This window comes from Sturnus vulgaris, chromosome 1, assembly GCF_052056855.1.
Source record: "Sturnus vulgaris isolate bStuVul1 chromosome 1, bStuVul1.hap1, whole genome shotgun sequence".
Lineage (NCBI taxonomy): Eukaryota > Metazoa > Chordata > Aves > Passeriformes > Sturnidae > Sturnus > Sturnus vulgaris.
Genome location: NC_142243.1, coordinates 6,085,444 through 6,111,447, shown reverse-complemented (window position 1 = coordinate 6,111,447; position 26,004 = coordinate 6,085,444). Strand labels below are relative to the sequence as shown.

General features: G+C 43.7%; 1 protein-coding gene across 4 annotated transcripts; it reads left to right on the top strand.

Annotated features, from left to right (window-relative positions):
* The first annotated feature begins 3,585 nt into the window (after positions 1-3,585).
* WDR86 (WD repeat domain 86) lies at positions 3,586-25,434 on the top strand. Of its 4 annotated transcripts, none has more exons than XM_088157799.1 (7): positions 3,586-3,674; positions 4,078-4,362; positions 7,080-7,221; positions 8,667-9,099; positions 17,748-17,883; positions 22,220-22,323; positions 24,284-25,434. In XM_088157799.1, exons 2-7 carry the CDS (start codon positions 4,200-4,202, stop codon positions 24,500-24,502), a joined length of 1,197 nt encoding a protein of 398 aa, XP_088013925.1. In that variant the 5' UTR covers positions 3,586-3,674; positions 4,078-4,199; the 3' UTR covers positions 24,503-25,434. The 4 variants fall into 4 exon arrangements, with proteins under 4 accessions (XP_088013925.1, XP_088013962.1, XP_088013935.1 ...); XM_088157836.1 differs by lacking the exon at positions 3,586-3,674 and having other exon boundaries at positions 4,083-4,362; positions 8,667-8,906; positions 8,991-9,099; XM_088157809.1 differs by lacking the exons at positions 3,586-3,674; positions 4,078-4,362 and adding an exon at positions 6,321-6,597 and having other exon boundaries at positions 8,667-8,906; positions 8,991-9,099.
* The last annotated feature ends 570 nt before the right edge of the window (positions 25,435-26,004 follow it).

Below are 26,004 nucleotides of genomic sequence, written 5' to 3'. Positions count from 1 at the left end.
GTGAACTTAATTTGCCTTCACCAATGTCAACCTTTAGTGCAAAGTGAAGTCACTTAGATGTTGATAATATTTTGGATTAAATCAAACCAGTAGAAACTACATTTAAATCTATTTAAGGTTAAATTTTATTTACATTGTACCAGTGTAACTGGATTGATTTTTAAATCAAATTTAACTTTACGAGGGAAATTTTCTTAGAGTAGTTTGCTCAGTGAAGGAGCTTGCCTCTGGAGACACCACGTAACATGCTTTTGTTTGTCATTCTCATTGACTATAATGATGTGGTCGAATAAAAAAAAACAACCAAGGCTTGATGTCCATGCGAATGTGCCACTATAAATCTTTCAGGCCCCTGACAGTAGTTTTAATAGAGTTAGTTGGGTTTTGAAATTTTCTGAAGTGAAGGAAGAGGTAATACTTAATTATTAGCAATTTTGAAAGTGATTGAGGCTGACAGGCTGAAGCAGAGCAATAGATTAAAGAGAAAAGACACTGGCAGCTGGAAAGGCCTTTCTTTAGAGAAGGAGGAGGGGCTGGGATGATGGAAGGGGTTAATTCTCTAAGAAAGATAATTTGCATTGCTGCACACTTTATTCTTTTGTTTTTGGTGAGCTCTCTGTGCTGACTTCTTTGGGGCGTTATTGGCTCTGCTTCTTCGGCAGAACAAAGAGCCTTTGTTGTCCATCAAAGACCATTGCAACCCATCCAGATACCCAGGGCCCCAGGAGGGGGAGGTGGACATGGAGGAGTTGCCTGTGTTCTTTCCCCCACAAACAACAGCAATAACATTATTGGAAGCATTTGCAGCATTACTGGAATATTTTCAAGGGAAATGTTCTTCAGCATTTATATCAGTGCAGATAGTGATGTAAATACTGACTTAGTAATTTCTAAGGCCTGGGAGCCTGCGTGGTGTTTCTGAAGGTCTGGCAAGTGAGTCTAAGCACAGATAATTTGGGATGAAGTTGTTCACGGAGGATTTTGCACCTGATTATTACTGTCTTATGTGTGTGGGAACTAAAGTGTCATCCTGTACTGCGCTGTTATTGGGTCAGAGATGTGAGAACAGGTTGAACCTTTGGTGGAATGAAGATATGATTTGAACATAGAATTTTCAGTTTGTTTTACTTAATTGCAGAGAACTTGGAATCTCCTGCTGTTGGATCTCTGTCATAGCCCATGGTGAAGGGCGCACAGGCATTCCTCTCCCCTTTCAAAAGACAGTGTAGCTGTTCTAAACTCTGCATCCTTCCTTTACTTCTGATGACAGCCTGAAGACTCTCAACTTGGCTCCCAATTTAGAAATAGCCATAGGATCCTGTAAATCATGTATTATGAATCCAGCCATAAACACCTAGAAGCTTTCTTAAGGTTTTTTCACTATCTGGATGTTATAGGAGCAGTTCATGCATCTGTGTATGTACACATCTGTCTGGAAGAAGGAGGATTTGGGTCCTGAGGAGCAAAATCAAGCAGCAGGTAACTTTCTTTTACTTTCTTCATTGTCCTACAATTAAAACCCCACCACAAGAACACAAATACAATAAAGAAAACTTACCTAAAATTCAGTCAGATAAAACCAAATGAAAAAAAGATTCAAAAAGCCCTCAAGAAAATGAATAAATATTCATGAAAATATTCAAAAGCTCAGATGTTTTCATTAGTCACCACAGGAGGGAAATATTAATTTGAAATAATAATAAGAAACCTTGAAAAGGCTTTAAAAAGAGCAAGGGGAGGAACAGCACACCCTCTGCTCCCACAGCTGATGCATGGCTGAGCTGTGGCCAAGGGTTTCCCCTCTAGCTCAGCCTCCCCTTGAGATTTAAACTGTGTGGGTTTAAAATATGCAGACCTGCTTCAAACTTAACAAAATATCCTTTCTCTCAGAGTTTTTCCTTTTATTCACACCACAGAAACACAGGAAAATAAAAAGGAGTGCTAATCTATCCTACAGTTTCCCAAGCAAGGACTCTGGGCAGCGGTTTGTGAGTGGATTTGACAGATGTACGAGCAGATGGTGAGGGACACTCCCTGAGAGCAGCCGATTCCCAGGCCTCCATGTCCAAAAAAATATCTTTCCACGGATAATGTGATTTTCAGAGGGAAGAAATACAGAATTCACATCTAACACCAGAACTTCTCAGTCATTTCTTGAATGCACAAGGGTTGTGTGGAAACGTTTGTCTTCAGAAAAGAGCTGGCTGGGGACCATAAGCCACAGGGCTCAACCTGACCTTCACAAAACCCGAATTTGTTGCCCGACAGCTCCGTCTGGCAAGTTTCTCCGTGGCTGCATGGCTACAACTGGCAGCTGAATCGGGATCACCTCGTTGTTTACATTGGGTGTGACATGTTAGTGCTGTTTGGCCTCTGCCAGAACGTGCTGTGCAAAATAACACATCCCAGGAATTATCCATTGAATACACTGTGCAAAATAACCCATCCCAGGAATTATCCATTGAACTCACACATTTCTGTCCGGCCCACACGCTGGGGCACCCCATGCCAGAGCAGGGCTGGAGCCTCATTCAATGTCAGTGAGTGCCTGCTGAACCCCGATACTGCACCAACAATGTGAAATGGAGCCGTGGGCTGCAGATTTGAAACAAAAAGGTGCTTTGCTGGTGAAATGGGGCAGAAGCTAGGATAGTAAGTTTTGTGATTTATCCTACCCCTGCCAGCATGTTTTTAACTGCAAATTAGCAGCAGCTCCCTTTTCTTATGGTGGGGGGAATCCACACCGGACCTTGCTGGGAGCTGTCGGCCTCTCCACATTACTTTGCCCAGGGGATTTATCCTTCCTACATTTAATTACAGCACGGTGGGACAGAACCCTTCAGCCCGTGTTGTCAGAGCCCAGGGTGCGCAGGGGGTGGATGGGCAAGGGGCTGCACTGGTAACAAAGAGCCCCAAAAGCTTCGTGTCGGGGCAAAGCGATACTGCGGGTTTGGGGCTCCTGTGGGGGGGCTGCTGAGGCGAAACGTGGCAGGAGCTCGCCCGGGGAGAGGGGCGAGAAGAGGAACAAAAGGCGATGGCTTCCCTCAACCCAGCTCCCAGCACAAGCCTCTGCGTCCCCCCGGGAGGGCCGGGGAGGAAATGCCGGTGCCCCCGGGCGTCCTGAGAGACGAAGGCGCCGCAGGGAGCGCTGCCTCCCCCGGGACGAGCCCGGGCGCTCCGCCGAGGTTGCGGGGCTGCTGTCGGGCTGCTCCGGCTGCGGTGCGGTTCTGAACGAGACCCCGGCCAGGAGAGACCCTCCCGCCCCGCGGGGAGAGCGAGCTGCGGCAGGGGCGGCTGCAGCCCCGGGGAGGAGGGGAGGCCGCTGCCCCGGAGGCCGTCCCGGAGGGGCAGCGCTGCCGGGCACCTCTGTCTGGAGCGGAGGACGAGGCGAAGAGCTGGGGGAGCTGTGCGGACGAGGAGGCTGTGGCGAGGCGGGGGAAGAAGCTCGAACGTGGAGCAGGAGGTAATGGAGGCAGGGCCGGGGCGGGGGGTGAGGGCCCGCCCCGGGGTGGGCTGAGGGGGCTCGGCGGGAGCCCTTCCCGCCTCCCCGCAGGGCGGAGGCGGCAGCGGCCGGGGGGACCCCGCGCTCGGGCCGGCGGTGGCTCCGGTGAGCCGGCAGGAGGAGGCTCCCCCTGCCCGGAGGGGATCGGTCCGCCGGAGCCGTGCCCGGGACGGTGAGTGCCGAGATGCTGAGGGGCCGTGCGGGAGGGATGGCGGCAGCCCGGGGCGGTGGGGGCCGCCTGAGCCCGGGCTCCCCTCTCGGAGGCGTTGTCTCCTCAGCGTGTCTAAAGTCAGCCCTAAGATTGCTTAAAAAGCAGCAGGCTCGGCGAGGGCAGCAGGTAGCGGTACCACCGCCCGGGCTCAGTTTCCCCAAGGAAAGGGCTGGATGTGCCCCGATGCCCGTGGAGAGGGCACAGCGGGCAGCGTGTGCCCCCATCTACCACCGTGAGGCTTCGGATCCTGCGGGAAACGGGCGCTCAGTGGTTTCAGCTCACCCTGGCTGGGGAAGGGATGCAGCCACGGGGAGATGAGATGATTGAACGCGCTCTCCCGTTCCCCCTTTGTGTCCCTGTGCAGGAGCCTGGACTGCCCTGCTGATGATTCGGGGTTGAGGTAATGGCAGAGATCGCTCTGTGGAGCACAGCCGGAGGTGCGGAGCGCGGTGTGGAAGCTGCAAAGCGCCCGTGATCTGCTCCGGGATGGGGAACAGCGGCTCGGCCGTGAAGGTCTGCACGGATCACCAGGGCGGCATCAACTGGCTGAGCCTGAGCCCCGACGGGCAGCGGCTGCTGACGGGCAGCGAGGACGGCACGGCGCGGCTCTGGAGCACGGCCGACAGCCAGTGCCACGGGCACTTCCAAGGTACGGCAGCTGCTCCTCGCCTGGCCCCGGGGGCTGAGCACGGCACAGGCCACACAGCGTGCTCTGGTCTCTTTCAGTCCCTGCCGGGCAGACAAAATCATCCTTGTTTTGTTTGGATGTGTATTACAGCAGCGTTAAGCAGGAGCTGTTTCAGCCCAAAACGGGTTACCAGCTCTGCTGAATGCACGGATCCTTTTATCTCAGGGTGTGCAAAGTTGTTAACTTAATGTTACTTTCTGGAAGCCCTGTTTTACACTGTGAAAAAAGCCTTTTTTTTTTTTTTTCCTATTTTTTTCTCTTTTTTGGTCCTTTTAATCATCTCTTTTCCAGGTGGTCTTTATTTAGAACCTCTTGACCCAGAAGTCTGGAAGGGAACCTTGCTAAATAGGTTACTTTTGTTTTCCCTCCTCATTTGATGCACAGAAATGTTAATTACTGGGCTTTTTCAATTTAAATTAATTTTGCGTCTTAAAAAAAATTATTGTCCTTAGACTGGCATGTCAGTAATTGAAAAGAAAAAAACCTTTTTTTTCGCTGTAGACAGTGAAGTCATGAAACGAGTCTAGATATGGGCTAAAAGTGTTTGCATTCCCAATCATGCTCTTTTTATACAGAAAAAAAGTAAAGCTGTTAAATTTGGAATTTCTAATGTTTTTTTTTTTTCCTTCCAAAGAAGTCGTCACATTGCTGTGCTTTCCTTGTTGTTTGCTTGCTTGTTCTTCACTATGGAGTATTGTCTTTTTACCCCACATCCTGCCATGGTTCTAGCTTCTGGAAAACTTGCTGCATTTGCTTTAGGCTTAAAAATCCCTTTAAACCACTAATTAACTTTTAACTAGAAAGAGAAATGTATTGGATAGCATTCATTATTATGGAATCTGCCAGTACTGCCAGTGTTTGGGGTAAACTCTGAAGAAGGTTGGGTTGGGTGGTTTGTGAACTGCCAGTCGAATCAAATAATTGTGTGTATTTTATACTTATGCACACACGCAGTTGTCGTGTCAATTTTAATTTTACAAGCTATAATTACTGATAAATCTGTATCTCTAATGCAGTTTTAAGCTCCACCACAGCACAACCAGCAGTCTTGTGTGGTGGCTGCTTTTGGCCAGACCAGCACCAGACCTTGTCTGCCACATGGGGTTTTGGCACCTTGTGTGTGGGTCGAGCATTACTGATGGTTAAAATCTGCCTGGAAGACTGGTGCAGTAACCAAGATGCTGTTTTGATCTCAGAGCTGGATTACATGATGCTGTGAGAAAAATCCCAGTGACTGAAACCTGATCCATTCAGGCTGCTTTGCAAAAAATTTCAGAAATATGGGAGAATGAGTGTAGTTTTGCTTATAGCCCTGGTTATCTGTTTAAATTTTGGCATCTGACAAATTTGTTTTAGAGGAAACAAGCCATATGTTTGTAACATAGATTCTGGTTTGCTTTTGAACTACAGCAAGGCTTTTGAACTTCAGGAATTGTAGTGAAATCTGTTTTTTGCAGTCAGTGAAAGAGTGTTTTACTGGGCAGTCTGCTTTCCCTCAGTTTTTTTACTATCTTTTTATTTTATAACATTCTGTTTTTTTCATATGTTTTTCCATCTGTCTCTCTTTTATCAAAATTGTTCTTCTTTCATTTTTTTTCCCTTTTTTTTCTTCAAAGAGTAGTATTTAAGTCACGGTAGGGCATACCAACTTCAGCCATAACTGTCACTCTTTGTAATAGTGACTTAAGTAGAAACAGTTCTGCTCCTGAAAGCTTACAGTCTAAATGTTAAAACAGAAGATTGCAAGGTAATAGCAGTCCAATGATTAGATAAATGACAACAATTTCACACAAGAGATCTTGGATGAAGCTGGGACTTGAATCCTAAGGTGATTTTTACATGTGGTGCATTTTATGTTACAATAGAAAAATGACACATCTTGCTAAGCACCAAGAAACGCTTGAGGTGGTAATATTGATTCCTCTTTTTTGGTATTGCCTTGTTTGTCAGTGTAACATTTTTAGAGCAGGGGTTGTCTCTGTTTTTATTGTAACTGTAGAATCCTCATGTACTCTGAATATTGTGTAAACAATTGTGCTCTAATCCTCCCTCCCTCCCTTTATTTTCTTAAAGGTATACTGATACTTAGAAAATTGTGGCGTTTAGTCATGGGGGGAAAGTATTGGCTGACTATTTACTTGGTATGTTTTTTTGTTTGCTTTTCATTCTGCCTGGACAATGAAATCAAACTTGTTGGTAAGTCTCAGGTCATTTTTTCAGAGTTTCATGCTTTGATTTATGACTATTTGTGTCCTGACAATTAATGGGCTGGGTTGAAATGCAGTCTTTTTCTCCCTGCTTTCAGAAGAAGGAAGCAAAAGCTTATTGTAGTTGAAAAAATAAGCTAGCTTTTTACTGGTTTCAAATTTCATTGGTCTGAGTTTTATTATATTGATGTTAATCTATCTCATTACATTTTTACAATACCGTTTGATTTACCTGATTGGTGGAACTGTACTGTTTTACTCTTTCACTTAATCCTGATAACAGTGAAGTTTTCTGCTGTGACTTGGAACAGTTGTGTTTTACACAAATCTTTAAACATAAAGAGCATGGTGGTGCATTTAAAACCGGCGTTTAGGCACATTTGTTTGCATTTTTCTTTTGATTAACGTGAAGAGGTGGGCTCGTCTGTGCTTCCTGCATGCACAGTGACTGATTTCTTTTGTTGTTCCTAGGACATGAAAGCTACATCACCTTTTGCCACTTGGAGAACGAGGCTGCCTTCACGTGCAGCGCTGACCACACCATTCGCAAGTGGGACGTGGTGACCGGGCAGTGCTTGGCCATTTACCGAGGCCACACATCAATTGTCAACAGGTGGGGCTCTCCCCTCGTGTTCCTGTCATCTGGTATCACGCACTTTATCATTTCACTGCACTTCCCCTTTACTGCACTCATAAAAGGGGCTGTGTAAACCCCTGAGTTCGTGTTCTGTGCTGCAATGATTAGTTTTTCTAGCAACACTGCTGACAAAGATAGCAGAGAAATGAAAGGCACACAGCAGGGGAATGGAATCCAGGGCTAGGAATGAAATTCCAGAAGAAATTATCCAATTGATAACAGATGCTTCTGATAAATAGGTTTAAAAACATCCTGTCGAGCTTTTGTGTCAGCAAGAGGGATAAAGTCAGGGATTTTTCTGTAATTATTATTCCTGTTTGGGCAGATGAAGTTTAATAATAAACTGTGTGTGGCTGATTGGCCTTTCCATTTAAAGTGCCTATTAATAGTTGGACTGGATTTAATTAATGGCAAAGAGAGCAGTCAAAGATTGATATTTTTTTAACATTTCTTTTCTGGTGGGTGTGTGGGCTTTTTAGTTCCTTTCTAAACTCAAAACACATATGATGTGTAGTGAGATTCTGTAAATAGTTAGGAAGGCTGGTTCTGTGTTTTGGCACAGGCCTGATTTTTGCTTGAATCAGCAAATGGGAAATGTGTTCCCCATTCATTTGACTTTGTTGCCTGTTTGAAAGGTTCCAGAGGGCCAAGCTCAGCTGACAAAGAAGGCAGGTTATGGATGTTTCCTATCTCTGGTTTTGAAATATGAACTGTAGAGTTTTTTCTGTTACTGTTTGTGCAGCTACAACTCATTATTTTGAAGGCCCAGGAAGTTGAATTCCTGAAGTGTAATCTTTGGTTTGCTCTCCAGTTATGTAATAAGTGGGATGCTCTTGCTTTACCTTTTTTGAAATCCTGAGCTAAGTGAAATTTAGTGTATTTTTTTTTTTTTGCACTCTCCTTACTTGATGATGGAAAGATGGTTATTTTGCACACTGTCAGTTACAGTTCAGATTCCTGGAATATTGTTTTGTTGCTTTGTTGTTGTTTTGATTCCAAGTTTTTATCACAGTTCTGTTTTTAAATAATTTTTTATAAAGCTGTATCAATGAATAATTACCAAGAATTAGCTAATTAAAATAAAACTCCAACAAATGCAAACCAAACAACAAAACAAACTTCTAGGTATTATATATAATTTATGAAAGTTCATATTCCTTGCTGGAAGGAATTTTAGCAAAACAAAATACACAAACTTACAATGCTATAATGTAAAAACGTCTGCATCAATGTACCTGAATGAGTGATCTCAATTTTATAAGTAGAAACAGAGAAGTGTTTGATTTTTAAAAATGCCAAATATGTTATTATGTTCATGCTGCTGTTTCATACTTTGGGGTACTTGGCACTGAAATTGTGACAAAAGATGGTTATGTAAAAAGAGCAATACAGTTCATATACACAAACTTCATTTTTTGCAGAATCCTGGTTGCTAAAGACTATCTCTTCAGTGGCTCCTATGACAGGACAGCCCGCTGCTGGAGCGTGGACAAGGAGAAACAAATCCAGGAATTCCGGGGCCATCGGAACTGTGTCCTGACTCTAGCTCACTATTCCTCCAGGGATGTGCTGGAAGAAGAGGAGGAGGAAGAGGAGGAGGAGGAGAAAGTGAGCAGGGACCTGCTGGTGACAGGGAGCACGGACTGCACTGTGAAGGTCTGGTGGGTGTCCAGCGGGCGCTGCTACCAGACCCTGCTGGGACACACTGGGGCCGTTTTATGCCTTATACTTGATGCACCAAACAGGGAGCTGTTCTCTGGCAGCACGGATTACACCATCAGGACCTGGAATATTGTCACTGGAGAGCAGCTGAAAGTCTTCAAAGAGCACCAAGGATCAGTTATTTGCCTAGAGGTAAGGGCAGAGACTTCCTCAAGAGCCTTTAGATGTCTGTGTCTTAACTCGTGGGTCTCAGTTGCCTTTTCATTCATAAAGAAGCTCCTCTGAGACAGGTTATAAATGATGAGCTTAAATACTAATGTAATAACAAAGTAATAGTGTTCTCTGATCTTGAGACATACCCTCTTTCTCTATAACCCTTAGTAATCTCCTCTTAGCTTCTAGTGATCTAACTTCTAGCTCAATATCTATTTAAATTCCACTAGGTCATGGAACTCATTAATAGGTGTGCTGAGAGCACTGTTAATCTGAGTGGGATTGTGTAGTCAGGCTCACCAGACTTTGAAGAAAATAACCTGAGCAAGTAACACAGGGTCAGGTAATTTTAAAAGGGGAGGAGAAAACACTGAGTGAATCAGGTAACTTCAAAAAACCCAACCCAAAGCTCAACACAAAACTGTGGGCAAAACATAATTTGAAAGCATAAAGCTGAAAGAAATCCTACATTGAAGACCACACAGACAAGATGTGAGAAAAGAAAGGGAGAAACAGATGGCCAAGACAAGAAAAGAGGCAAGGAAAATTGAAAAGAGAAGCAGAGCATGGGGGAGAGAAATCAGGAAATTATGGAGGAGAGAGGGGAAAAAATGTAACATGATCTGAAAAACTATACTCTGTTTTTCTGTTTGCAGTGGTTTTTGTTGAATGCTGCCAGCTTTGTTAAGGTTGCAGGGGAGAGGAGGAGGTCAGACAGATGAAGCAAGAGGGGAACTATAGCACAAGCACTTATCCTGTATGCTCATTATTCACCAGAAAATGCTGATAGTGTATTTAAAGAGAGTACATGATAGTCTGTCACTCAGTTTCAGGTCAGCATAAATGTTTATATGTGGATCTGTCTGACTGAAGTTAATGACAGTAGTTTTTCTCCCTGCTCTCCCTGTTTATTTTGTTGTCCATACGTATTTTTCCCTTACAGAGTCTACAGGATGTATCTTTAATAGCTGTTCAATAATAAAGTTGCCTTTGTTTCTAAATAAGTTAGTCACACTTGACACTAGCAGACTAAAAACCTGGGAATACTGGAGGAATTCTGTTTTCCTTCACTTTTAGAAACAAAAAAAACAAAACAAAATCCACACAATATCATATTGCCCTGGAGTAATGTTTATCTTGCTTGGGTAAATTCTCAGTGTTAAATCTTGTTTTTATGATATTGTGGTAATGTACTCTGAGGATGCTGAAGTAAATCTGTTGCTGTCCTTAGTGTCACGCTATGTTTTGTTGTTTAATTGTAACCCTTCTCCAAAGCACAGATTGGCAACAACAGAGCTTGCTTTAATTTAATTGGGTTCTTGCTAAAATTGTTACACAAAGCTGGCTTGACCCTCTCCCAGAAGCCTGGGAAATTCAATTACGCCCTTTGAATGCTCAGGAATGAGCAATGCCTGTGAGCACAGAGTTAAGCAATGGCTTTAAACAAACAGAACTTCTTGTAGGGGAGAAGAAAAGCAAAACCAATACATCTATTTGGAAAACCTGAACAATTCAGAGTACACAGGACTACTGCTGCTGCCAAGGCTGTGTTGGCAACAGTCCTGGCCAAATCTTCTTGAGTGACTGGTAGCCCCTCGCTTCTCTCATCACTAGTTAATGTTTGGGGCTGGGAGGATCCAGCTGAGGTACAAACAGCCCCCACAGAGAGCATTTAGTGTCCAGGCATCTCAGACTTATCCCAGCTTAAGCAGTCACTGCTGTTGAATAGCTTTAGGCTGTCGATCTTTCCTAATTCCTCCCTCTGCCTTTCTGGGTTCAACACTATCCCTTCTGTTCCACTTGGCTGCCACTCAGCACAGCCCACATGGTATTTTCATTCTTTTAGAAAGGGGTCAATCACCAGAATCCATACAAAGATGTTTCAACAAAAAGGAAATTTCCTGAATAGAGGTGTTTTTTTTTATTATTATTTTTGTTTTGTTCTCGAGAAGCCTTTTTTGCTTCAGGCTTCCTAGTGACAGTGTTGGAATCTGTGAGTTGGGATGTTATTTTTCAAACCCTGGGTAAGAAAGGACTGGGAGGTAGTTGTGAGTTGCTCACAGTAGCCAGAAGTTTTAATTGTTGACAGTAATTCACAGTGCAGCAGTGAGCTGCTAATTGCATCAGATTTTCACTCTGCTGTCCTGGAGGAGCTAAGTTGGTACCAGCAATTGAAGGCAGCTACCTGTTCTCTGGGTGGTACAATGCTTGTGTGGGGAGAAAAAAAGGGAAAGAAAAATAAAGATTGCTTTTCATTTTATTTATTCAAATAAAGATCCCTAAGGGAGGATGACCTTTCAAAAAGTTCGAGAAATGCTCAGTGTGATTTCTCATCCTGGACACAGATCAGGAAAAATTTGGATATTGAGACCATATTTTCCCCAACTTTAAAAAGCTGTTATTAACGGGAATGCCCCAGGATATTCTGAACTGCTGCTAATTAGGTCTGGCCTGTTCCAGTCATCTCCCATTACTTTCCAGTAAACACCAATAGTGTTGCTGTAGCAGTGAATGGAAATTCCTGGAGCTTCTTGAAGGAGTTGTCTGGGTAGATAGCCATAGAGCACACCCATGTTTTCCACCCTGCTTCCTGCAGTGCTGGTGTGTGGAAAGCAGAGGGGTCATGCCACAGACACGTTCAGAGTTTGAACGTTCAGTTGCTCTGAGATTCTTTAAGGTGTTGTTGCCAGGCAGTGCATGTAGAGGAGCCTGGAAGCAACTCTCATCTAGCATGGCAGAACAGAAAGTGTTGGTGAGCTTTGGGCTTTCCCTTGTCCCCTGTCCTTGGTGATTTTGGACAGGGGAGTGATGAGGTTGAGCTGTTCATTTTCCTCAGGCTCATCCTGCTGTCCAGGGCTCAGTCTGGTGAGGGTGACCAGCTGAACCCACTGCATGTGCTCTGCTGCCAAAGGAGTGCTGCAGCTTGTGATAATGCCACTTCTCCTATCACCATTTAAATTGTGCTGAGAGAGGTTTCGCTGGGAGACTTTCTATCTGCTGTGGGAATTGTGTCCATGTTAGGTGCTTTGGCAGCATTGATTACTTGACTTTCCCAGTCAGGCAAGGTAACTCGCAGTGGAGCAGCCAGAATTCTTCACTCTCCTCCTGCAGTGTGTTGATAGCTTGGCAGACTAAGTAGAGCAGCTGTTTTGGGAGCTCCCTCTTCATATAAGAGCCAATAATGAGATTTTATAGGAAGTGATGGGAAAAAGCCAGGGTGGGCTGAGTGTAATAACATAGCTCATGCTCATTCTTCCACTTAAAATTTCAGGCCTGGCTAAAGACCAATATTTGCAATTAATAATCAAATATGCATTTTCGTTAATGTGATTGCCTGCAATAGGCTGAATAACCCTGATTTAAATATTTACTTGTGTATGTTTTTCTAAATGTCTCTCCTAAGTAGCTTTGCAAACTGTTCACAAGGATTGCTTTGTCCTTTACTGATTGTTCTGCCTCTGAGTATTTATCAAAATCGTGCTGCCAAAAGCTGGCAGAGAGAAATGATCCAGCTTGGAATTTAGCTTGGATCCTACAGCAAACATTCTTGCAAGAAAACTCCCTTTTGAAGACCATGAACATGAGTGGGCAAGGACTTGCTTCTGGTCTTCCTGCAAAAGTTCCTTTGTTTGGACCATTCCCTTCAGTTGCCTTTTAAAGCTGACTAGAAGAAAAGAATGCTTTGAACAAAGCCATTGCCTGAACACTGTTTATGTGCTTAACTGTTGTGATCACAGGGATAGAAATCTTTTCTTGCCATGCCAGTTAAATTAAGTGCACGTATTTTTTGTAATTTTTGTTTGTATTTGTTGCATCAGAAGATGAAGACATGTATGAGCAGAATGTGAAGGTGTACAACACCTGTAAGAATGAAACGTGGGGCCATCACTTTGAACTGCAGTATAAAAGTTGAAAAACATTCTCTTAACAGCCAGCCCAGAGAGCTCATTCTAGATGGATTCTCAGGAAAAAAAAAAAAAAAGAAAAAACCAACAATTTATTGCCCACAGGGAGTTTGTTAGCTTGTTAAAATGGATGTGGTTTGAATGAGATCCTGAAACTCTTAACTGGCCCAAGGCTTGCATAGTTGTAATTTGAGATTGGTCCAGCTTGGTGATTTTTGACTTAGAAGTGGCTGTGAGCAGAAGACCCAAATTCCGGCTTGTAGGAACACTGACCCCCATGAGAAGAATAAACTGGTATGGGGTATGTGGTTGCTCATGTGAACTCATCCTGAAGTTCAGGGAGGCCAGTCTGAGTGCAGTGACCCTCAGCAAAAGGATGTGTCCAATTCTCTTTGGAGAATCAATTGCCTCTCATTGGCTCTCTAAAAATTGCTTCTCATAGCAAAGGTTAATTGGGAGGGCAAAGTCCATTCCTATAAGGTTGAAATATCTGCTAAAGAGCTCTTTTGCAGATATTTTTTGGCATTTTTACAGGTAGAAATTGTCTTAAACTGCTGCATTTATGCAGTTCAGCCAAGCTTGTGAAGCAATAGGGTTGTGATTGTCTTGAGAGACCAACCCTGGATGTGATAATTTGTTCTTTATTAAAATTCTTGTGTGTTTGTGGGGCTACAACCAAGGTTTTTTCTTATTAATGAGACCTGTAACTACTAAAGCGTTTACAACTTGTTTTTTGCTACTGTTATTACTCTGCAACTCACAAGCAGTTTGACTGAACTTTTTCAAGGAATAGTTATATCTCCAGTACTTTGGATCGAGGATTAAGACAAATTTCCTTCATTCATATGTTTCATCTGGTTCAAAGCAAAATCTCTCAGAGCCATGAGACAAATTAACAATCCAGAATTGCATATATTAAAATGCAGTGATTTTTTTTCTGCTGTCTGGCTGAGGCTTTAGAACTGGCCATCAAACTGTTGTCAGTTTTTTAATGTTTTTGAAGCTACATGGCTTTGAAATGTCCACTCAGCCCATTGGTATCTGAGCTGCAAATCTGTTCTGTGTCATCCACTCTGCTGCAGGTGTCTTTTCCTGGCCATAGTTTTCTGTGGTAAGGAGCTTTTTTGGGCAGCTGGCCCAAGTGAACCAAGTGCTCAAAAGCCAGCCAAGGAAAATACAGCTTTAGAAATGTCACGTCTTCTCTGGGCAGACACAGATTGGAATATGTAACTGTGGCTGCTAAACATTTTGAAACCACAGAGTGTGGGGCCAGCTTGTCAGGTGCTTTCACTGGGGAAACAGTAAATGACAATGATTATTATTTTAAGTACAGTTTACATGCAGATATCTGAAGTGTTGCAGTTTAGGCTGGAGTTGTAAGCTAGACTTGTCTTTAGTCAAGTGAAGGAGTTCCACCTAAATTGTTCTGGCCACAGCTGAGAAGGTTGTCCTTGTTGGGTGGGAGAAATAGTGAGGTTTAAGGCATGGTCTGTTTCAGATGTGCCTCAGGATGAGAGGAATTGTGCCCTAGACCACAGTGACTGTAAGGGGGCTGTCCTTAGCTGTGGAGATGTGAACCAATTTAGATGATGCCTATCATATGGCTAAAGGCAGATCTGATTTGCAACTTCAGCCTGAGATGAGAGCTCTTGAAGGCTTTCTTCATGTCATGCTGTTTATTATAAAGATGCCATGGGAATGAGGGGCTGTGTGACAGTCAGAGCCTGCCCTGGGTTTTGCTGTTGGCTGTGCTGCAAGCTCAGTCTGTGGCAGGTGATAGATTGTATCACCTGTTAATATTTCCTTTCCCATGCAAGACTGAGAATCCTGTGCTACTGTGCTCACCTGCTTAAATTGCTGAGGGGAAGGAAGGTGCATGGAAGTGTTTCATGTGGCAGCACAGAAGCTTTGAATTTAATTGAGATGGTTGGTGTGCTGACCACCTCACCAGATCTCAAACACTGGAAAGCCAACCCTGTCCAGGACTGCAGCAAAACCGGTGTGGGCAGGGTTCACCTCAAGGGAGGTGATTCTTCTTCTCTGTTCTTCTCTTGTGAGACCCCATCTGCAGTGCTGCATCCAGCTCTAGAGTCTTCAGCACAGGAAAGACATGGGTTTGTTGGAGCATGTCCAGAGGAGGTTGTGAAGATGATGAAGAGGGATGGAGCACCTCTGCTATGGAGATGAGCACAGAGAATTGGGTTTGTTCAGCCTGGAGGAGAGAAGGCTCCAGGAAGACCTTAGAGCTCCTTCCAGTGCCTAAAGGAGCTCCAAGAGAGCTGGAGAGGGACTTGGGACAAGGATGTGGAGTGATGGGTTTTAAACTAAAAGAGAGTAGATTTAGGTTAGGAAGAAATGATTTCCTGTGGCGGTGCTGAGGCACTGGCACAGATTGCCCAGAGAAGCTGTGGCTGCCCCATCCCTGAAAGTGTCCAAGGCCAGGTGGGATGGGGCTTGGAGTAACCTGGGATAGTGGAAGGTGTCCCTGCCCAGGACAGGGGGGTTTTGAAGGAGATGATCTTTGAGGTCCCTTCCAATGCAAACCATTCTATGATTCTAAGGCTTTTAAAATCCTGATGCTCTAAATACCTGAGTAAGTCTATATAACTTAAAACATTTTTGTATCTAACAAATTAACAAATCTAGGCAAGCTGCAGCTCTCCTGTTCATTGATACACCCACTTAAATGTAGGAACGAAGCTGCATAACCTAATGTACCATTAATGCAGAGTGGCATTTACCTGCAGGAGGTTATAATTTAGTGTTTTTCCTTGCTCAGTGGGCGGGTTGATGCTGCTAGCAAGACATCTAAAAGAGAAATGCAACAACTCGGCCACAAACCACGCAGCAGGATTGCAACTCAAAGCATCTTCTTCCATTTAGCAGGTGCACATGACAATGCTCCTCGTGCCTATTTAGGGAGAGACTGAAATGTAAAAGTCCTTCCTCAGGCTAACTTGTGGTTCTTGGTTTTGTTAGTGCTGCTGGCCATTCATTCTGTGTTCTCGTGGAGATGTAGCATTAATGCTATTGCTAAAACAGCTTAAAAATAATAGGAAGTGACATTTCAAAGTAGTGCTGGCTTTTTGCAGTGGTTTGTGCTTTACAAGCTCCTGGCGTTCAGCTATGAAATCTCTCCCATGGGCCAGGTTCTGCTGGGAGGAAGTGTGGCATGTCCTGCTCTAGCTGAGCTGCTGGGAGCTGTGGCCAGGGAGCCTCTTGGTCTGCGTGCCCACATTTCTTGTGTGGATTATCACAGTCCCATCACTGCAGTGCTTCTTATCTTAAAATACCTTTTGTTTCCTGTTGTAACACAGCACAACATTGTTTTGTACAAAGCTCACTTCTGATGCCTTTTGGGAATGGGGTCATTCCTGCTTGGATTGGGAGCAGACATGGAAGAGCATGAACATTCCAAACTTACAGATATAGAGTGTGCAAAGAGTGGGGGCCAAATCTAAGGTGATCAGGAAAACCAGCCCTTAAAAGGGCTCTATGAGCAAGCCACAAGTTGATTTGTCATTTGCTGGTTTCCCGGAGATACCAGAGAAGCAGCAGGGGTTTTTGCACTGCTGGTCATTCAAACCTTCTGATATGTGTGTCTGGTGGACAAGGTTCCATTCATTACTCCTTGGGTAAATTCCACTTCCTGGTGGGGTGTCAGGGTTCTCCCTCCTCTCTCTCCATCCCTCTGATACAGAGGTTGCTGCAAGTCCATAAATCTTACCTAGAGCCACAGCTGGGAGTTGGAGTGACTGGCTGCTTTCAGAAGGAGTTGGGCTCTACATAACAATGTCTGTGAGAAACTTCACTTTGATGCCTTTACGCAGACAGAGAATGCCAGATTTTTCTATGCACTATGGAATTTTTTCCTTGCTGAGCTTATAGTCTTTGTATAGTTTATTTACTGTGATCTGGTTGGTTTTCCAGTCTTGCACAGGTCAGTTATTTTCTCTCTGTTCCCCAGCTGCAGTCCTTCCTTTTGTCATTCTCTGTCCTGTCTATGTAGAACAAACTCCATCCTCCCCACCAGTGAGTTCTCACAATGTGCAGGATGACTGGTGCAGTCAAGGGTAACACACAGCAGAAAACAATCTGCCTGAAGATGTTTAAAGACCTGTGTCAGGATAGCGACTTAATCATTCAATAAGACTCTAAAAAGACTTGTGGAAATGCAGATACAGAACAGTTTCAAGGAAGTATTAGTGTTTCTGAATACTGGCCTTGTGCAGAGTGATCATACTAAACATAAACCCTGGTTTATGGTGTGTAAGATTTTAATTTTAATTGACCTTTTTTTAAAAAAAAAATTTGATACTCAGAATTGTTCTGAATTTTTTTGTAATTAAAACTTAATCTAGTAAGAGTTCTTGTCAGATATGCTTTGCAGAAACAACAATGCTGGGGGGTTTTTTTTGAGGTTTAGTAATATAACTGATAATGGATGTAGGGTTAGCATTGTTAAGCTCTCTGGAATCCATCACAAGCACATGGGCTAAGCTTTTATGTTCTGAAAGCTGGGGGCTCTTTTTAAGACCCCGAAGTCAATGGGAGATGCGACCGTGAAGAACTCAAGGCTGATTTGCTCACCATCCTCTGTTTTAAGGCACAGCTTGTTGCTCTCTGAGTTGGAAAATGTGGCTTGGGATGGGTCCCTTCAGTGCAGTTCTTTCACAAAGGTGCCTGAGAGGCCATTGCTGATGCGTTTTTCTCTCCCCTCAGCTGGTGAATCGTCACCTGTACTCGGGGAGTGCAGACAGGACAGTGAAGTGCTGGTTTGTAGACACTGGGGAGCGGATCCAGACCTACAAGGCTCACAAACACAGCGTCAGCACTTTGAAATACCACGCTGGCATCTGTAAGTTGCCTTTCCTGTGTTCTCCAGCCCCCTCCAGTCTCCTTTTCAATGTTTGTCTTTGACTGAAGGTTGTTAATGGAGGATAATTTTGAACGCTTGTGAAGTTGTCACTTTTTTTCCAACTCCAGCATGTTTACGTCCAATACCAAACTGCTGCACCACTCCATGTGGGAAGCTTAGGCCTCCCCTCCATTTTCCACCAACCTCTTCTCACAAATGAAGGGCAGTTTTGTTTCTGTTACCAAGGGAAGTGGCTTAAATGCTGAGCTGTCTGGAGGTCGTTTGTGTAGCTGTGGTTTAACCTCACTAGTCTAGTGTCTGTCACCTGCTTCTGCTGAGTGCTGAGGACAGAAGTGCTGCTGCTGGACACACAGCCCTGTCCTCTCTCTGCTGCCTTGCAGGCTCTGTGTAATGCCCTGTCCTAAACCAGAATCACACCTCAGATGGTCACTTTCTGTTAGGCTTCCTGTTTGGGCTCTGACCCTCTCCTAGGCTCATTTTTCACAAGTTCTTTTCCTGTTACCTGTCATCATTCATGGATTGGTTCCCCAAATCACTTTCCTCCAGTAGCCAAGCAGTGCTTGCCTTACTAATGCTGAGGACTCAGCTCTCCTACTTTCAGTCCTTCTGTTTACAGTGGTTTCTGTGCATCAGTATGTATTGCTGACATAACAGTATATTCTGACCATCAAGCCTCCCTCTTTAAATCCCTCTCTGTGCTGGCTTTCCTTCTGCATGTCTGGGTTTGGGTTGCCAGACAGCACCTCTGTTTTTTATCAGTGAACTTCTCTCTGTGTCATCCTGCCTCTGGTGTTTGACTTGATGTACCTTCATTTGCTTCCCAAAAAAGAACTCTCCTTCTCTCCTCTCCTGGCCTGAAGGAGATGGCCATGGCTGTCTTAAGCTAACCCTGACATCCACAGCACTTTCATGATTTTGATTTCTGCACTTCAGCTTTAAAGTGAGCGCACCACATGAGATAGTGGTTGCTATCTGGGCCTTGTTCTGTCTTTTGGCAGCTCCTCAGTGTGATGGTGATAAATGGCTGACAGATGCAAGATGGTGCATGTTAGCAGAGTTGTACCTGCACAGTTTAGTAGCAGTTGTCTGGCACCATGCTTGCCTGACTACATTTATAACCCAGTAACTGAACTGATTTCTTAATTATGTTTGGAAACTTAGCATGTAACCAGGCCCAAAGGTAGAATTTTAGTCAGGAAACCTTGTTTTGGTCTTCCTTTCAGCATGAGTCCCACATCACTGCTTTTCTCCAGTAAAATATTTCTTTATAATTTGTGGTTATTTCAGTTCTCCTCACCTACATGGCAGAATTACCCCATTCTCCTCTACCTGAAGTTTATAATTTCTGCTGATTTCAGCTTCCACAATTGGCTGGAAGGCTGAAATGGAAGGGAAAAGGTCTGAACCTACACTGCACCTTCGAGTTATTATTGCTCTAAGATGCAGGCAGGGAGAGCAAGGGAAATGAACCAGAAATTGTAATCTGGGATGATTACTGGTAGACAAAGTACTGATGATTTTGTGTGTGTGTTTTCCCCCTTTTAATTATAAAGACACAAACCAAAACATTGATTTTGTCAAGACTAGACATAGGCGAGCTATCTGTGCTAAACTGATGCTGTTAAGAACATTGGTGTCTGGGTGGGAGACAGAGATTTTCTCCTTCATTAATGAGACCTCCAGAGCTGCATTTTTTCAGTGTTGATCCTACTCTTCATGCAGCCTGTAGAGACTTGACCAAATGGTAAAGAAAATAAAGTTTTGTCTCAAAACAAAAGTTTCATTATCTGATGCCACCCCCATCAGCTCTGCAGCTTTCTCTCTCTTCCCCCTCATTCTACCACCCTGGCCCTGCCATACACATACATTATTTTTCCACAACACTCTTTTTTTTTAATTAAAATGCAGACAATATTGCTGCATTTAGTCAGACCTGTGAAGAATATCCTGACAGTGTGATAGAAGAGTTCACAGAGTTATTTAAGATCTTGTTTTAAATCAAATGCAAAAATACTAAAAGTGTCAAACAGGGAGTATCGAATTGTTCCACTTGAAGGGTAGGAAAAAAAGTTGTGGAAAAATATTAGGAACTGGTTTGAATGCATTATATGCACTTTAATTAATGAAAGAGGAAATATACTCTTAAGAATTAGTTTGTATACTATGATTGCTTGCATTATTGTGGTGCATTCATCACTTATTTCCACAGTATGTAATAATTTTGTTAGAATTAGAATTATAAAGACACGTTAACTGGATACTAGTGTTGGAACTAGTGTAGCTTAAAATTCTATCATCTGTTCACCTGGGACAGATCAGAACTCAAAACAGATCAGTCTCTCAAAAATGTGGAGAATATTATTTAAATTATGTTTGTTATGTCATATTTCTACCAGTGCAAGAACATGAAAAAACATCTCAGCAAAGAAGTAATTTTCTGTTAGAAGATCTTAATTCTGCTGCTTTCTCTCTGATCAGTGCCCAAAGGCTCATTGCCCCAAAGAGTTTGTGGTCTAAATAAGAAAACAGAGTAGAAGAAAGAGAGGAAAAATACATGTCTGTTTCCAAAATCACTTTATAGTATACAGGGAGTCCAGAAAGATGTGAAAACTACGTATTAAATCATCAGAATATGTTTCCTGTGGCTTTCCTCACTCTGCTTGTGTAATTAATAGCATGGGGAATATTACAGCTGGTTCTCAAACTAGTTTATTTAATGATATGTTGATTATTTTTCTCTTAAAGTATGTGCACAGCCATTTGAAATTTAATGTGGTTTATATTTTTTTCATGTTGCAAAAGCTCCAGGGGAACATTTCAAAACTGCTCTCCCAAGGGTCTATGAAAATTAAGTAAAAAATGAAAATTAATTTTATTTTGTTGTTGCTGTTTATTTCACAGGTGGTATATATAAGTATGTATTTAAATGCTAAATCTGGGTTAGATCAACAGCTCTTCTTTGAAATTCAGAGGTGGAGAGAGACTTCCTAAATCCAGAGTGACATTTCAAAAGACATAAAGGATGTCTGTCAAAAGCAAAGTTCTGATAGCAACAGATGAAGTAAACTGGCAGCTGTATGGTGAAAACAGCTCTTAATTGGTTCCTACTCTCTGCATATCTGTAACAGAATTTAGTGATTTCCATTCACTGGGAAGAAATCAGTACCTGTTCCCTGCTTTACTTTGTTGTTACTCATTTGCAGAGTAGGACATGATGCTTTTTCAGGACTCTGCTGGAAATTGAATTATAGTGGCCCATATAAAGTGACATTGATTTTCCACATCCAGATGTTTCTTGGAGATGCACCCAGGAGGTGCCCAGTTCCCTGCTGTTTCATTTGAATTTAAAAAGCTCATGGCAGTACATAGTCTGTTCTCTCATCTGTTATTGTAGTCCTGAATTTACAACCATGATAAGTTTTTCACCTCTCTTTCGAGATTCAGTTCCTGACTTCTCCCAAAAGAGAACGAATCTATTGGCTTCAGGCACTCCAGTTTTGTAAAAATCTTCCCATGCTAGTGGCTTTTACAAAGACATGAAATGCAGGGAGCAGTGAATATATTGCTTTTTGCAGTTCTGAAATATTTATCTCTAGATAAATTTGATGAGTTTGGATTAACTGAAGGAAAGGGTTTATCAAGAGATTTTGTAACTTTTAAAGCACACGAATGGGCTCCTTTTTGGGCGTATTGCTAAGTACAAAATCTAAATATTAACACTGCCTTACAGTTTCTGGATGCAGCAGTCTGGAGATCTGATGTGAAGATCCTGAAGTGTTGGGAAATTGTTCTTTGAACATGTAAAGAAGGTACTCCAAGGAAACCTGATGAATAGCCAAAATTCCTGGTCATGCTCAATTTAGTTACCCCAGCCCTGCCCCTCTTGCAGCAGCAGAAGTGATGGAAACACTGGAGTACTAAATGGAAAGCTGTAAATAACTCTGGTAAAACAAATGAAAGATTGAGTAGAAATCCTTAAAACCAGACTTGAGATAAATTGCCTGCTTAGAATTATTGAGGCATGTTTAGGCAGGGAAGTAGCTGTGGAAGAGAAGAGCAGAAATAGATACTTGAAACATGTGTAGAGTGAAATGCTGGTGTGTGTAGGAACCGCAGGTTTAAATCAATGTTTCAAAAAACACAAAACAAGCATGCTGGGGTCAGCAAAATGAAAATGATCTGGTTTGTGTGAGGAGAGAATCAAAATGATATGTCATGCCCCCCTGGGAGCTGGTTTTAGGTACATTTTTGAACGTGTATGAACTGTCCTCATGTGGCTGCTCACATCTGGCTGTGCCGTGTGGTTGTGTGTCAGTGTTCACAGGAAGTGGTGATGCCTGTGCAAGAGCTTTCAATTCCAGGAGTGGAGTCCTGCAGAAGATCTTCCGAGGACACAAGTTCATCATCAACTGTATTCAGGTCAGGAAGGAGTTTCCTAGTGGGGTTTCTTCCTTTGCATTGCTTCCTCATTTGTTTTGTGGGAACTGGTGTGGCTGACTGTTCTGTGTGTCTTGGATTGGATGTTGTTCTAGCATAAGACTTGAATATTCTGTATATAATTTTAGAAAAGCTTGTTAATAATAATAAGGATAAGTGAAACCATGGAAGGAGTCCCCGGGGACAGCCTCGTGTCTGGGATCAGGGTTTTTTCAGGTCAGGTTGGATGAGCAGCCACGAGAACTGAGACAGATGAACTGATGCTGTGTGGGGCACAGAATGGACTCCAGCCTCATGAGACCCTTTCCATTACAGGACACTAATGATAAGTGTTTGCAGTGCTCTAAGGGGAAAAGAGGTTTCTGCCTTATGCAGGCAGAATAATTATAGCATCGTCCCCCAAACCACCTGGGGCATGGCATCCCTGAACCATCTGAAGCAGCTCAGTAGTGATATCTGACCCACATCCTGCCAGGCAAATGGAGGAATTTCTGCCACTGGTTTAAAACTGAAAGTTAATGTTGTTTGCATATTGTCTAGGCTCTAGTGAGACTGGCATTTAATAGTTAAAACAGGAGGAATTAGTAATCCTTGGTGGCCACACACAGACCATGGAATCATAGAGGGGTTTGCATAGGAAGGGACCTCATTCCAAACCCTCCTGCCATGGGAAGTGACACCTTCCACTCGACCAGGTTACTCAATGCCCCTTCCAACCTGGCCTTGAACACTTCCACAGATGGGGCAGCCACTCTAAGGATCTGCATCTGCCTGCACTGGGATCTCAGTGTAAATAAGCTGTGTGCAGGATGAAGATTTTCATTCACAATGTGAGACGTTGGTAATTCTGGCAGGCTGACAGTCCAAAGAAAAAGAGAGCAGATAAAATTCCTTTTGGAGTTGATCCCAAGCACATGAAGTTATAAATACAGTTTCCTCTTGTATATTGATCTGAATTAGTAAGTGGCTGAATGATCTTAAACTGCAAACTCCTGGTCCTGGGCAGTTGCTGTGTAGCAGGCAGGCACCTGGATGTGTTTAGGGAGTACCTGATAGAATCACCCTGGGCAGCCCTGAGTGTTGACAAGATCAAACCTTGGCTTTATATTCTTCTTTGTAACTTAATTTCCAACTGTACAGGAGCAGAAAAACCCATGAAAAGAGAGGACTGAGAAGTGGCAACCTTAAGATGATCTTAAGTACAATAACAGTAAAATAAAAGTATAATAAAGAGTCTGGATGAGGGGTGTGGTGCTTGTGTGGTACTTCATGTAAGGCAGGGAGATGCTCACTGTCACAGCACAGGGCCCCCACAGGGTACCCACAGGGTGGACAGACTGATACAGGAACAGGAAGATCACCAAGACTGATGTCTGGCTTCCAGGGCAGGACAAGGACGATTGGAAACATTACCTAGAGCAGCAAAAGGTTCATAAAGGAAATGAAACCACAGCAGTGAATCCAGGTTAAATTACTGCAGGTTTTGAAGAACAATGGAGTTTGAAGGAGGAATTGTACCTATAATTAGTGCAAAGGAAGAAAGGAAGTGAGAAAGGAAGCATTCCTGAACCTCCCACTGCCCACTGATGATGATTTTGGTGCCTCCTAAAGCTCCACATCAAAACCAGCAGTCTGAAAACAGTGCAGAAATTCCCAGCCACAGCCTGTTCTGACTGGGTTTAGCTCTCCACTGCTTTTCTAGAGGGTCTGGGTTATTAATAACTCTTGCTGTTTATGTCTGTGAAGTGGCTGGGAAATGAGTCCTGACTTGGTAATGTCTCATCCCACTTCAGCAGCTTTTGTGATAATTTACACTGGCTCTTGCAAGGAGCTCAGGCCTTAAGTGTTGGGATCAAGCTGTGTTTGCTCTGATTTCTGACAGTTTGATTGTGCTGATTCTGAGCCCTATGGCTCGGTATTAAGTGTGACCCTGTTGTTCCAGATCCACAACGAGCTGCTCTACACAGCTTCCCACGATGGCACGCTGCGCATTTGGGACATCCGCGGGATATGCAAGAGAAACAAGCGGCGCTTGAAGAAGGAGAGATCTGTGCAGGGCAGGAGCTCCCAGAAGGGGAGTCTGTCTCGTCTCTTCAACAATAAAGTTGGCTGCATGGTACAGCAGGAGAATGGGGAACACGAGGCTGTTGAACTGATGTGACTGTCCAGAGCAGGTTTTATGTAAGGGACCAAAGCTGAACCTTTTATTTTCTGCACCACTGTGTCCATGTAAACCAGAACTTGGAAAGAGATGGGAAATGGCTTTGCCTGAACCTCTGTGTGAGGAGCCAGGATTCTCTGTGGCTGCCAGATGGACTCAGGTCAGATCCTGTGGCTGTGATGACTCAGCTGAGCAGCTCTGGGGTTGGGAGGGGAGGCAGTGTGGTTCAGGTGACGTACCACTGTGTGTGTGCAGTTAGGAACTTTCCTTACCACTGCTGGCATCAGTCCCTGGGGCACAGAGGTGTTTCACCTCTGGCTGCCCAGTGTCTAATGAGATGTTTTCCCGTTCCTGTTGCCCACTCCCATGGCCCCTGTTCAGCCCAGTATGGCAGTGAAAGGTGTCCTTGAATTCCATCTTCACAGCTGACCTTCGAGTCAGTCGTTGGCTGACAAGACCAATGCAGGAGGGTTTGGCTCTGCAGCAGGAGTTTAAAACAGACTGGACATCTCTCTAGGAAGCTGGGAGTAATAGGACAGAAATTAATCTTTTTTTAACAAAACATAAACCACAAAATATAAACTACACCTCAGCCCTTTGGTACCAAGGTCAGCTATTTGCTGACCTTGTGTTGTCTTTCCTTCTCCCAAAGCTGTGCTAGGTTGCCAGTAGCATTGGATAAGCAGTCAAACTCAAGAGTTTTCCCAGTCTTTTTCCAGGTTCATCCTTCTCTGATAACCACTGAGCCATGAATTAACAAGGGTTCTTATATTTTTCTATTTGCAGATATAGCTCTTTGTAGAACCAGTACAAAACTATCTAAGCACATGTTTTTATTTTTTATGGCTTTATTTATTCTGTACTACAGCAAGATAAAAATGCTGTAATCCTTTTTTAGAATGGATTAATAAACATGTGGCATCTCCAGACAACTGGCCGTCTAGTTCTTATTTTTGTCTCATAGATGGGGGGGTGTGACCTGGCTGCAGAAGCAGAGCAGTGAAGAATGGATGGAATAGGGGGAAAAACCTCCACATACACTTTTGGAAACATTTCTTACCTTTCCCTCAATGCTGGGGTTGGAGTTGGGTGTGTGTGGAGCTGTCCTGCCTCTCACCAGAAACCAAAGTGCCAAAGTTTAGTTCCCCTACCAGGGGAAGAAGGGACCAGACACAAAAGCATGGACTTAAGGAAAAGCAGGGATTACAAAGAGCTACAAGCCCTGACTCAGCACTGCCCTGGTGGCACCAAAGCCTCCTGTTCTGACCCATAGCACTGTGTCAGTGGGTCAGGCCCAGCACAGACCCTGCTCTCCTCTCCTGCTGAGCAGCTTTGGTAGTTCTGACTTGGCAGGTTTCCAGATCTAGTAGGAAACAGCATTTAAATTATATGAAATGGCTACCAAGAGACTAATTTGGGAGGTCATCTGCATTGTGCAGACTTAATTTCACTGCAAACCTCTCAGGCTGGGCATTAGGGCTCAGTGGCACATGTCACTAAGC

Coding starts and splice junctions, on each gene's coding strand:
- WDR86 (XM_088157796.1), top strand. CDS start 6,408: ATGTACTCTGAATATTGTGTAAACAATTGTGCTCTAATCCTCCCTCCC. Junction 17,884..22,219: donor GAAATACCACGCTGGCATCT/GTAAGTTGCCTT, acceptor GTTGTGTGTCAG/TGTTCACAGGAAGTGGTGAT. Junction 22,324..24,283: donor TCATCATCAACTGTATTCAG/GTCAGGAAGGAG, acceptor CTGTTGTTCCAG/ATCCACAACGAGCTGCTCTA.